The sequence below is a fragment of the Lytechinus variegatus genome, chromosome 1 (genome assembly GCF_018143015.1).
Source record: "Lytechinus variegatus isolate NC3 chromosome 1, Lvar_3.0, whole genome shotgun sequence".
Taxonomy (NCBI): domain Eukaryota; kingdom Metazoa; phylum Echinodermata; class Echinoidea; order Temnopleuroida; family Toxopneustidae; genus Lytechinus; species Lytechinus variegatus.
In genome coordinates this window covers 4,639,027-4,653,021 of record NC_054740.1, presented here as the reverse complement: position 1 = coordinate 4,653,021, position 13,995 = coordinate 4,639,027, and the positions used below count along the sequence as shown (strand labels likewise).

Below are 13,995 nucleotides of genomic sequence, written 5' to 3'. Positions count from 1 at the left end.
TCCATGGTCTAAGAGACCACGCACCCACCCGAATTCTAACGCTTCCAATGCGGGGGCCTCCAGGTTCACATTCCCCATGTGGTAATCTCTTAAAATCACCTGCACCTGTTGTTTTGAAACTTTATCCAGCCAATGAGAACTCTGAAGTTGACGCTACTCAAAAATTTTAGGAAGCTCGTCTTGCACCTTGCATGGGAGAAGCATGATCTTCTCCTGAATAAAAGGTGCCCGATAGAAAAGTGACATTGTGAGAAAGCAAAGAATTCCAGCTTTGTGGTGATAATGATGTCATTGAGGCTCAATATAAATATTTTTCACAATTTGAAGAAAAAAAAAACAGAGTAAACAAATTCAGGTTTGTGACACATGATCTGGCCTAAAAATCCACTTATTTATCAACATATTCTTTACCAGATATTTTTTTTTGTTGGCCAACATGAAACAGAAACATTTACTCTGCCCAGTGGTGCATTGGTATTATTTGACTTGTCAATGAGGATAAAGTGGGTATAATTCTTCGAGAAAGAAATCTCACGATTCACGAGATTTTGCAGGGAGGAAGAATTATCCACGAGAGGATTTGGATGTATCTTGCCTATTTTGCTCATTAGCACTAGCCGGTCTGACTGCATTGTCAACGTCTTACATATTACCTTGGACAATTAGGTTAGTCAGACTATGCAGTTGCTCTATATAATTGTAATGATAATAATAATTGGCATTTATATAGCGCTTCATCAATCTACTACTGCTCAGAGTGCTTCACAATTATTAGTCCCGACCTTTCGTTTGAGGACGCGCACGCTTATTTAAGACGGTAGTTGATTTTGGAAGAGACTTTTTTGGGCCCATCATCATGGTGGTAAAACTCTGTCCTGCAATGCAAATTGTGTGATATGAGATTTTGTTTAGTTTCGCATCTGCAACGGAAACATTCAATATGGGTTTCATGTGCAAAATTCTGGTTGCTACTATGGTAACAGCGATATATCCGATTGAGGACGACTTTCCAAAGCCACATCTGGCTCCCGCCTCCCAGAGCTCGAGAGGCCGCCCGGGGCCAAATTCCATTGATTAGTGGATACCAGGAGCGACCACGCGTAAAAGGGGACAGAGTGGGCAAGTACGTTACGTACAGGCCTATGTAACGTTAAAAGGATGTCAAAACGATGTTTAAAATGCTGACAAATGGGATATATATATATATCCAATACTTGTAGGGTTTCACAAGCCAAATACTTGTTAAGAGATGCATTTTCATAATCTGGAAAATAATTGCTTCCCTTGTTTAGGGCACTTTTCGAAACCCAATGGTCGTGCCTGGTATCCACTTATTAATGGAAGTGGTCCCCCCGGAATTTGAATCTAATCCCTCATTTCTGGGGAGGGTAAAACATATTGCCCATTACATCGTGTGCTAGAGGCATATCGTTTGTGTAGGAGTAAAAAAAAGAAACAAAAGAAACCCGCAAGTTCAAACGTATGGCATATGCTGTGTACATATCAACGCATGCGAAATGGTTCGGCTGGAGAGGTTGATCTGACCCATGAAATCAATTGCCAGTGATCCACCAATAATCCACATTAAATGCAATATCGATTCGATGGACTGTAATGATCTATATCTAATCCTTCATTCAGTAAGTTTTTCCTCACTCAATATGTACTCGATTTGTTCGAAAAACCACTTTCTTATCCAAGTCATAATCTATTTTAGATCCTGCATTTCGAATATCTCCAGCCATCAGTCGTAATATACATGCATGTATGGTGCGGGTGTCGCGGGAAAGGATTTTGCACACGAAAAGTGGATCTGTAGGGCCTGTAACCCCCCTGTAACACAAAGCTTATCATTGATTGTAGAGCAGGATTCTATGTTTGATTCTATTGACTATAATGTACAATCAATCTTAAAAATCAAGTGTATGGTTAAGCGTTAACTTTTGTGTTAGGGGACCCTAATATTAGCGTCCTTGAGAATTGCGAAAGGTCCCAACTACCCGGTCACTGGATTCATAGCATTTCAATCACCCTGTTAGCCGCACACTTGCTTAACCAACAACAATGACGGTTGTTTCCTACCGGTACCCAATTAGCACCTGGGTGAGAGTGGCAAAGTGTGGATTGATGCCTTGCCAAAGGATGCTAGACCATGGTGGGATCCGAACACACGACCCTCTGATTACAAGGCGAGAGTCAGAACCGCAACACCACGGCGCTTCCACCATAATTATATGAAATATGAAATATTTTGATATTCTCCCCCTTGTCATGTGAAATCGAGTTTTATTCATCCCTGAACATGTGGACTTAACAATGTTTAAGATTATGTGGTTTAGTCAAGTTCTACATTAATGTCAATTCTGTAAAATTTCAAATACTGTATAATTCAAACGATAAATAACAAAAGAAATAGTGAGTGATGGACATCATCGACTCTCTCATTTGCATATCACTGAGTTGTGCATTTAACTAAAAAATAAGCGAAACTTTAAAATGTCACAACTTTCTTATTTTACATCCGATTTTGATGAAATTTTCAACATTATGCTTGTAAGATTTTTCTCTATTGATTCAAACCAACATTTCTCTGGGGTGGACTTGACCTTTAACGGTTCTCTGATATCTCTTCTAGTGGACATTTAAGTTCTTTTTTTTCTGCAGTTGTCCCTAGATCATTTTTGATGTCACGCTACCCCTCGAGGCATCGCCATCGTCAGTTTCATACCATGTCCCTAGCTTATTCGGTTGACGTGAACTTGAATTATCTATTTTCAACATACAAATCAGAAGAAATATATATTAACAAAAAACGAGACAAATTGTGAGGGTACAGATGCAATAGAGTATCATTAATGCAAACGAAATATACGATAAATTCCAATCATATTTTCCTGCAATATAGAATGAAGCATTTTTAACAGTGTGGATAAGTGAATGCACGCTTATAAAGGATGCAGGGGTGGTGAATTTAAAAGTGATCTGATCTGCATCAGCGCCGTACGCGCCTTGGCAGTTGATACAAATTAATAGACCAGTTCGTAGTTACTTCAGGGACAATTTTGGTCAAATGACCTTTCATTTCTTTCATTATGATAGGCAGATTTCAAAGCAAGATATTACGTAAGCTTGCCTTACATAGCAGGATGAAGAAATTGAATAGACCAGGGGACTAGAATAGCACACCAATGAACACTTCATGAAGGTATTTGTTGCATTCCTACTTTGAATGCATATCATAGCATGTTGCACAATGTACTTGGCAAACTGTGAAATACCAGTCGTTCGTGGACGCATTGTTGTTTTTTGTGGATGTAAATGAAAACCACAATTCAAAAGAATATATGAATAATCAAGACATCAAAGTTGGTGCTTATCTCATTAGATTTTAAACCACCATGTCACTTTAGTACAAATGACCTTCCTCTGATCATGCGCAGAATGGAACTACGAACTGGCTTATTTCTCTAGTTTTGTGCCGTCAATTTTAATTCCCTCGCAACTCAATCCCTAGGCATATCCATCACAACACTTCGCCGGGTCTCGCAAACGTCACCGCAGTTTGATAACTTTTCTCTATTCGCAATCGGCTTCGTAAAGTGAGGTTTTAGGAGCTGCTCTCTAAAAAAAATATCGGGTAAAAATCCTCCACGACCGTAATTTATGTGTCTAACCAACATTGGCAATTTCTTTTGGGTATTTTTATTAAACCAGTCTGATGGAAATGTTGCCAATTCTAAAGGACAATGTGTTTCCCGCATTGAGTAAAATATTGCCCCAAATTGGTTTTACAAATAATTGGTTAAAATTTTACCCAATATTTTTTACAGTGTGGTTTATTTACTTAGTCCTACAGGCCTCTGGGTTAGTGTTTGACTCTCGGAAATGGTAAGTATCTGTCAAATTGTTCTATATCCATCACTTAATGGTGAGAATCCAAACTTAAATACTTCTTGTTCCTTTAGGTTATTGGTTCAAAGGATTACCTTACTCGAGGTATACTTTTGGTTCATTTCAAGCAACTTGCTGAAGCTGACGAACCTTCTGTATAAATAAGTTAATTGAATTCAAATTGATTTTATTACATTTCGTTAAAATAAGAGATACATCCAAATTCATAGATTTGTTAATCAAAATAAAGTTACAGATAAAATGGTTGGTGTATGAAACCATAGAGGGTTTTAACCATCAGCAAACACAACGAATATGCGAAATGTATATGATTGCGGGAGTGGTTTACTGTAAGCCATGTTGGGGAGTCCGAGAAGGGCTAAGAAAGTGGATATAGGTAAGAGAGAAATGGAGAGGCCAGAACCCTGTCTTAATCACTCGTAACTCTATGGAAATCTGTCAGTGTCATATTTTTTTCTTCAGGACATTTGAAAAATAATGATAAAAGAGAACACAACAAATTGTAAAAAAACCGATGAATTTATGGACATTCATTCATATATATTTTTCAAAACAAAAATGCATTATAGATGTTGACATTACTGGCTTTCCATAGTAGTGATTGATCCAATCAATCGTCACTCTATGGAAATCCATCAGTGTCATATTTTTCCTACAGGAAATTTGCAATAAAAAACAACATCAAAGGAGAACACACCAAATTGTAAAAGATATCAGTGAATTTATGGATATACATTCACATCTATTTTTTCTATAAAAGAAACATGAATTTTAGATGTTGACTTTGCTGGCTTTCCATAGGTGCGAGTGGTCGGATCAATCGCAACTCTTTGTTATACGGGGCCCAGAAGAGAAAGAATAGAAGGTAGAGTTTCATTTTCTGAAAGTGACTCTAGTTCTTAAAATAAGTGCATATCACAGGTTGACTGTCCATCTTCAGGAGTGAGTGTTCACTAGATGTGTGTGCGGAGTTCGGGGAACAAGCGAAGTAGTCTCGAAGAGATTTTTTTTATTGGTAGTGATTTTTTTGTTTACCTGGTTGCAAAGAAAGCATGAAAGGTTGTAGGCAAACAACCAGACGACCGCCGGCTTAAGGTCCTCTCCGAGGGACCTTTCAAAGGGGCACTAGCGCGGGTATTAGCGCACCAATTGGGAATCGAACCCGGGTCAGCGGAATACGAAACCCCCGCTCCACCGACTGAGCTATCGCGCGCCTCCATCAAGAGATATGATTATTAAGTAGTATATGTGACCTCTGTCCATCTTTATCCAAACAGTTCACGGAGAGAGCCATCGTGATACTTATCCTACTCAACCACCAATTCAAGGGTAAGTTTTATTTCAATCCGTATTCGTTTAGTAATTTATCCCATTTGGGGGAGTGGGCACAAACACATGTGTTAACACTACCATTAAGGAATAATCGTAGAAATCCTCCAGGGTATACATGGTATAAACCATTCATTTATTGATGAAGCCCAGTTTAAAGCCGCAAAAAGTCACTACATAAGATACATATGCCATCCGATAATTAATTCACCAAAATATACATTAATGAATATCATTACGTCACATCTAAAGAAAAATTTAATTGTATTATATTGCTCAACCATTTTGTCCATGTTGGTTGGTTTGGTCACTTTGATGATATCTGATGTTCATTTTATTTTGTAGTCAAAACGGAATTCCTGGAATGGCGTGTGAGAGAAATTAAAAAAAGAAAAAAAGAGAGAAAAAGTGGTGAATTCAGACAAGCAATAAAATCCCTGAAACAAATTGGCAACAGCAAGGTAGGTAATATTATGGCAAGAATTACGGACAAATGTTCATCATGCTGAGGTATTACGAATGTATACGATTTTTTTATATGATTCTTATCAGTGAATTAGTAGCAGTAGAAGTATTTAGCCCCGGTCACATCCCGGGGGGGGGGGCACTTTCATTCACGAGTGGATACCATGCGCGACCATGGGGTCTCGAAAAGCACACTAAGCACGTAATTTCCATATTCTGAAAATGTGAAAATGCACCCCTTAACAAGTCTTGGCGTGTGTGAAACCCTACCCTTAATAGTTATTGGAAACAAAACGATACTCTTGCAAATATTCCCTGAAATGAACCCCCTAAACAAGTACAGGAATGTTTTAATGTAACGGGTCCTTCGGTCGTCTCCTTTACCTTATTTGGTTTAGTACGACCCCACCTTCTACACCTCTCGCAAATCGGACTCTAAACACGAAGTGTTGGGGCAAAAAGGACATCCTTTATAAAACATTTTAATTTTGCTTTATCATCCCCGCAAATTTGACCCTAAACACGTAATTTTCCTAGCGAAATACATACCCTTTTTCATTTTTTGTGTACTTTTGACACCCTTATCACGTTACGTACGTAACGTGCCCTATCGTGTAAAAGACATCCTTTTTACGTGTTTTTTTGGTCGCGCATGGTATCCACTCGCCAATGTAAGTGGCCCCTCCCCCGGGAGTCACATATAGACCCCGGACCATCCCAGATCTGATCCGGGGTGGTATAAGGAGAGATCCGTGTTGGCGCCTTCGGCATCCTTTGAGGTACATGGTGGTTCGTGTTGATACACCAGCCAGGAATCTATATATTTCCACACCAGAGAAGTATTGAAACAACACCAGTTTGGAATCAAACCGATGCTGTTTTAATACTAATTGGTGTTGTACAAACACCTGTCTGGTGTTAGACCAAAAATATATAGATATATAGATTCCGGGCTGGTGTTAAATCAACACACCAGAGTTTTTGCACTGTACCATATAAATGTTACATGCCACTTCCTTTTTTCTGAACTATTTGTACCAAGACGTTTATGGTGCCGGAACATGTGCCGATATTCCTCAGGATGTCTGTCATTATGGAGTTTCTGAGTATACCGGTGAATGGGTGAAATATGTTCCCAAGTACCTAACACGTGATCACCCCGAGTACGACGTCAGAACACCACCGGAAGCACGTGACAAGGTTAACTTGTACTGCGCCCATCCAGGTATAAATCTATGAAATTTGTTTCCGAACGTGGTAGATATAGAATAATACATATTATGCTTGCAAGCTTTCAAAAATTTCTGGCTAGATTATGAGCCTTTTCTGAACGTTTTAGGGCAAATTAGCGAAGAAGAAAGGAAAAACATTCAACTGTTTCATTCCCATAGAATTATTGTGAAAAATACAGTCGTAGGTGTGCGTGTTATCTCGAAAAACCCTTTTGATAGCTGTGCACGAAAGTGGGGGAGGGATCGCTATGGACATGGGCATGATCTGCGTCGTAACACAAAATTGAAATTGTAACGATAAGTCGGTTTACAATGTACAGTATTTACGAAACGCAATTTGTTTTTACAGCTTGTTACTCCAATCCATGTCTTCATGGAGGAAGCTGCATGGAAGAACTTGACGGGTTCAGTTGCTCCTGTCCTGGGATCTATTCCGGAATTCAGTGTGAACAACATGGTACGTTTTTGATTGAAAATAGCTGATTTAAGATTAGCCAGAATTAATGGGGTATTCAGAAAAAATAATGAAGGAAAATGGGAAATTCATTGTGAGCAACATGAAGTTTCGAAATATTACTCACGAAATGACCAGTCGCTATTTCGAGAAATTCGGCAGTGTATCCCTTTCAAGAATATTGAGAAGTTTAAAGATTAGTAAAACCTTTGTTCACGTGATTGAAATATATAGGGCCTACATTCTTTGATTAGACTACTAAACAGCGCATGCCGAATGAAACATTAAGCGTCTGCAATATTTTGTTGATATCAACATACTTCCCACATAGGTATGTTTCAAAACCGAGGGCAATGTTAGTATGATAATGCTAAGCATTATTCATGTTGACAAGACCGCGTTGAAATAATGGCGCGGACAATGGTCACAGTATCATTTTACACTGCAAAAACTCCGGTGTTGATCTAACACCAGCCCGGAATCTTTATATTTCCACACCAGAGAAGTATTGAAACAACACCAGTTTGGAATCAAACCGATGCTGTTGTAATACTATTTGGTGTTGTATAAACATCACTCTGGTGTTAGACCAAAACGAAACTGGCGTTGTTTAACACTTCTCCGGTGTGGACATAAATAGATTCCGGGCTGGTGTTAAATCAACACCTTAATTTTTTCAGTGTATAAAGAACTATTTACAAGCAATATTTCATAATTATTATTTATGATTATTTACAAGCAGTTTTTATAACAAATTTTACATTCACGATACATGTTTTTTACAACTCTTTTTATGTGTGTTTACAGCATGTGACTCCAATCCCTGTCTTCATGGAGGGACATGTGTGGAGAAGATTGATGGGTATAATTGTTCCTGTCATGGAGGCTATGTGGGAATTCACTGTGAGAAGCCTGGTGAGTTTTTTGGGGGGTGTTTTCGTTTTATAAAAGATAATGTAATAACGGTAGAACAGTGGAGGATACGGGCAGTGTGCGAGGGGCCCACGCTCTATCTACTGAATATTTCAAGAATCATTCATTCAAAATAATTGCTAACACTGCAAAAGCTCTGGTGTTGATTTAACACCAGCCCGGAATATTATGTCCACACCAATCTGGTGTTAGACCAGAAGCCTGGCGATTTTTTTTTTTTTTGGGGGGGGGTTATAAAAGATAATGCAATAACGGTAGAACAGAGAGGATACGGGCTGTTTGCAAGGGGCACACGCTCCATCTACTGAATATTTCAAGAATCATTCATTCAAAATAATTGCTAACACTACAAAAACTCCGGTGTTGATTTAACACCAGCCCGGAATATAATGTCCACTCCAAAGAAGTATTGAAACAACACCAGTTTGGAATCAACCCGATGCTGTTTTAATACTTATTGGTGTTGTACAGTGCGTCCCAGAAAAAAACAAACCGAGATTTAGCGATCATTTATCATTACTTAATCATAAATACAATAGACAAATGACCTACCAATTTAAAGCTTAGAATCTCCTCTTTCATCTGATATTACTTAGATTATTTCTCATTCACGCATGAGTGAGCAAATACAATTTGAAGAAAGGATATCAAAAACTCATTTTGCAGGGGGTATCTGGGTTTCAAAAAGAAAAACACATTTTTGAAAAGTTCCATATCTCCTCTTTAATTTGATACCTAAATTACAGAGAATGGTCAAGAAATAACGAAGTTCTGGTCATTTAAAATAAAGCTTGAATTTCAATAATTTCATAAATTGAAGAGGTTCTCCAGGCTGGCTTTCAAACTCACTCGACACTCCGTTTTGTTGACGATCAGCCATGCATTAAATCTTTGGTTCACCATGCGAAAGCTTCTGTGGGAAACCGGTGAAAACACGTTTATCTCATGAAATTATGGAAATGCAAGCCTTATTTCAAATGACCAGAACTTTTTTATTTCTTGACAATTTTCTGTAATTAAGGTACCAAATTAAAGAGCAGATATTGAATTTTTCAGAAATGTGGTTTTCTTTTTGAAACCCAGATACCCCCTGCAAAATGAGTTTTTGATATCCTTTCTTCAAATTGTATTTGCTCACTCATGCGTGAATGAGAAATAATCTAAGTAATATCAGATGAAAGAGGAGATTCTAAGCTTTAAATTGGTAGGTCATTTGTCTATTTTATATATGATTAAGTTATGATAAATGATCGCTAAATCTCGGTTTCGTTTATTCTGGGACGCACTGTATAAACACCTATCTGGTGTTAGACCAGAACGAAACTGGTATTATTTATACTTCTCTGGTGCGGACATGTATAGATTCCGGACTGGTGTTAAATCAACACCAGAGTTTTTGCAGTGTACAGGAAAATCTAGGAAAGACAAATCTGTGCACCCTGATTTTTTTCTGATTTTCTAATTTTGCACCCTCTGTTTCAGAATTCTGGATCCACCCCTGCAGTATAATTATAGGGACATTCAGTGGTCGGTAGAAATAAATTGACCGATGGTTGCATCGAGAACAGTACGCTGCAACAAATTCTGGTGTTGATTGAACACCAGTCCGGAATCTATATATGTCCACACCAGAGAAGTGTACCAGTTTCATTTTGGTCTGACACCAGATAGGTGTTTATACAAAACAATTAGTATTAAAACAGCATGAGTTTGAATCCAAATTGGTGTTGTTTCAATGCTTCTCTGGTGTGGACATAGTAGATTCCGGGCTGGTGTTAAATCAACACCGCAGTTTTTGCAGTGTAGCTCAGTAGGATAGAAATTCAAAAGTAGAAGAAGTAGTTAAGCAGTTTGTGGTAGTGCCGTGTGTTGGAATCACACTGTGAGCTCGCGTCCGATGTCAAAGCGTCAATCCACATTTTGTTACTCTCCACCCAGAAGTTAAATGGATACCCGGGAATGACTGTTCGATCCGATGGCCGGGGTAATAATAAGTCCTTGAGCGCTTAGATATATACAATACATGTCTTAAACACATTATCAATACCCATACTGTTGTTACATATGTAGCAGTGGCAGGTAAGTGAATGATGTAAAAAAAAAGAAAAGAAAATCTTATTTGACAACTGATTTTAATGAGATTCTCAGGTTTATTGATTTGTCCAACATTGACACACACCCCGTAATACATTCATTTTAAGGTAAGTCATTAAGAGGGGTGTTACACTGACTGCTAATTCAATCCACACTAAAGTTTAGTTTATTTTCTGTTTCTATTCAAATCAATTTTTGGGCTGGTATGTAGACCATTTACTAAAATTTACATTTCCAATTGTTTAATTTGAAAAAGTTACTTCTATTTTTGACATATTTTAGTTTTTGTTACTTACTGTTGAACATGAACAAAGATTATTTAAGATGAAACAGACGTGTGAATGGTGGCTTCATTTACAAATATTTTCTTACTCCAAAACTCCTACGAACTGGGGTATCCGAAAGAACGCAGAAGACGATTTTTTTACCTTCATTTCAGAGGGGTTTTTACAGTGACTATGCTAATTCAATCCACACTTAAGTTTGGTTTGTTTTCTGTTTTTATTCAAATCAACTTTTTTGGATGGTAGGTAGTAGTTTTATTAGAATTCGCATTCCAGCTATTTTATCTAACTTTGGAAACGTTATTTTTGTCTTTTTTCGGCATATTTCAGTTTTTGTTACTTACTAATCAACATGATCAAAGATTATGTAATATCAAACAGGCGCAGGGATGGTGTCTTCATTTACAAATATTTTCTTACTCCGAAAATCCTACGAACTGGGGTATCCGAAAGAACACAGAAGACGATTTTTTTTACCTTCATTTCAGAGGGGTTTTACACTAACTATGCTAGTTCAATCCACACTAAAATTTAGTTTCTGTTTTTATTCAAATCTTTTTTTTTTGGGCTGTTAGGTAGACGATTCACTAAAATTTATATTCCATTTGTTTTATTTGAAAAAGTTACTTCTATTTTCGGCATATTTTAGTTTTTGTTACTTACTGTTGAACATGATGAAGGATTATGTAAGATAAAACAGACGTGGGGATGGTGACTTCATTTACTTAATATTTTCTACGAACTGGGGTATCCGTAAGAACGCAGAAGACGTGGTTTTACCTTCTTTTCAGATCCTTCCATAAACGATTTACTTACTCGCAATTTGAGACACATGCTTTTTTCATACACAGGACACGGACAATAACGCTTAAATAACCATGAGGGCCTATGCTAGGAGTATAGGCCTAAGGTTTAGGTCCATCCATGTCGTATTGTGACGTAACCGCCGAATAACAATGTTGACACTCATAGGCGCCGGAAGCGGGGGGGGGAGGGGGCACTTGCCCCCCTAAATAATTTTTTTTTGGGGGGGGGCAAAACGAGATTTTGCCCATCCCCCAATGTGCCCCCTTAAAAGTAGAAAAAGGATAAATTATTTAACATGTTTAAGGACAAAAGTAAACGATGAAGGCACTTTTCTGCCTAAAAATTGTCCCATTGTCAAAAATAAAAATATTTCAATTACATATCATAGTAAGCTTCGCGTCTTTTGACGAACATTTCCTTCTGTGAAACATACCTCTGATAAAGCCCCTTTTCCATCATATTACAGTGTGATAACGTTTAACCTTTTATGAATACATTTCAAACTAAACCCGAATGGCAAACTTTTATAACAAATTTAATAATGATACTCCAGTTAAACAAAAATTATGATGGAAATCTATGTACGGCCTTTATCTTCTTTCTTGTCTTATATTTAAGTTTGTCCAGACGGATGGGTGTATGGAGGAACGAAGTGTTTTCTGGAACTGGCTGGCCGACGATTCAACTGGACTAGTGCGCGTGACTATTGTAACGGTCTGGACGAGGTTGTACTCGGAAACGGAAACAGAGTTGGACCATCTCTACTTCTCATAGAGAGCGAGGAAGAGTATGATCTTCTCAATCTCGGCATATCCTACTTTTGGCATGTTTGGTACTACTATCAGTGGCCATGCTGGTTGAACTGCCAGGTTGTTGACAGGAATATATCTTGCTTCACAGACAGAGCGGGAAACACAAGTGACTACCGAAGTAAGCTTGTTTGTATACAGCTGATAGAAAATTTATTCTTTCTTCTCCTGTGGTTTCAAAACAATGAGAGTATAGTAGAAATGCCCCCTTTCCCAATGGGTGCTCTATAATTGTATTTTTTAAGAAAATAGGAATGATAGCGGGAAAAGGGTGGGGTGATGTCGGGGCCCCCTGAAGCGGTAGCTGACGATGTCCTAGCACTTCTGTATAATTATGTAGCTGATGGAGAAAACCCATACTTCTTTTCCAAGTGGTATGTAGCTTTAATTTCAGCAGCTCCCCTAGGGAGTAGGGCTCGCTATCACGTACATATAAAGAAGTACCTGGCACATCGAAGCCTACCCCCTCGGGGAGCTGCTGAAATTACCCAACTCCTTTTGCTTATTTGGCCTATTTCTTGTAAAAATTCACCATTATGGTTCCCTAATTTAGGAAAAGGGTGTTTCTTCTGTGCAATAAAGCAATTTCTATTGTCGGTCGAATTGTAGTCAGTATAATTAGTGTAAGACGCGGAGGTTGCTTTTTCGTTTCGTTTTATCACGTTATACATTTTTAAGTATCTGCCCTTTATCTAATCAAATCAATACATTAATACTGTCATGAATTAATATTCTCTTTTCTATATCCTCTTTCGTGTCAAATGCTGATAATTTGAATTTAGTTGTTTATATTTATGATAAAACAGAAAGTTAACTTTCTGTTTTATCAATACACATTCAAATTTTTGACCAAAAACATGTACATTTGGCCATGATTTTTATATTTTGGGGGAAAATATTGACCGGATTTTCATTCTCACATTTATATATTGTTTGAAACCACAAAATCGTAAAATAGCCTCAAAACCTGATATACTCAGCTTTTCAACAATCAGTTATCAGAGTAAAATGAACACAACGCTGGAACGAAGCAATATGTTTATAAAAGAACCGACAGAGACAATGGACGCTTAACATGCTTAATGACGAGCTGTGATTTGCTGTCAGGTGTCCATGTTAGGCTTAGTATTTTTTTTATTTTGTGTTCTTTTACTAAATTTGTTTCAATTAACGGATGTTTCCTAAGCCTAATTTGTTTACCTTGTCAGCCAATCACTGCTCGTCGTTTAGCGCGTCCACTCCCGTCCACTGTGTCAGTCTCGTCTGTTTCGGTTTTAGTATTACTTCGTGCTAGCGTTCTGTCTATTCATGCGATTTTACAATACCAAAATTAAAATAGTTGGATTAAACTCTTAAGGCGATTAGACTATGTTTTTATTTGTCTACACTTTTTTTCAGATTGGCTTTATTATTACGACTCAAGCTCATACGAGAGTACTGACTGCGTGGCTATGGACATTTGGAGTGGCTCTTGGGACACATAAAGCTGTTCGAATCCGTACTTTTTAACCGCTTGTCAAGTGAATGTGTTTGCCTAAATAAATACACCGACATAAAATGCAATAAATACCCTTCTTTAGCATGTTTAGTAGAAGAGAGTGAAAAAAATATACAAGAGTTTCTTTGGCACAAGTTTTCGCTAATTTTTGAGATTACACCACGTGCACATCTCAAGC

The 13,995-nt window shown here is 37.8% G+C and overlaps 1 protein-coding gene across 1 annotated transcript; it reads left to right on the top strand.

Annotated features, from left to right (window-relative positions):
- The first annotated feature begins 4,248 nt into the window (after window positions 1–4,248).
- LOC121408928 (neurogenic locus Notch protein-like) lies at window positions 4,249–13,803 on the top strand. Its single transcript, XM_041601045.1, has 6 exons — window positions 4,249–4,288; window positions 6,749–6,931; window positions 7,288–7,395; window positions 8,200–8,307; window positions 12,129–12,440; window positions 13,718–13,803. The coding sequence occupies exons 1-6, from the start codon at window positions 4,249–4,251 to the stop codon at window positions 13,801–13,803; spliced, it is 837 nt and encodes a 278-aa protein (XP_041456979.1).
- The last annotated feature ends 192 nt before the right edge of the window (window positions 13,804–13,995 follow it).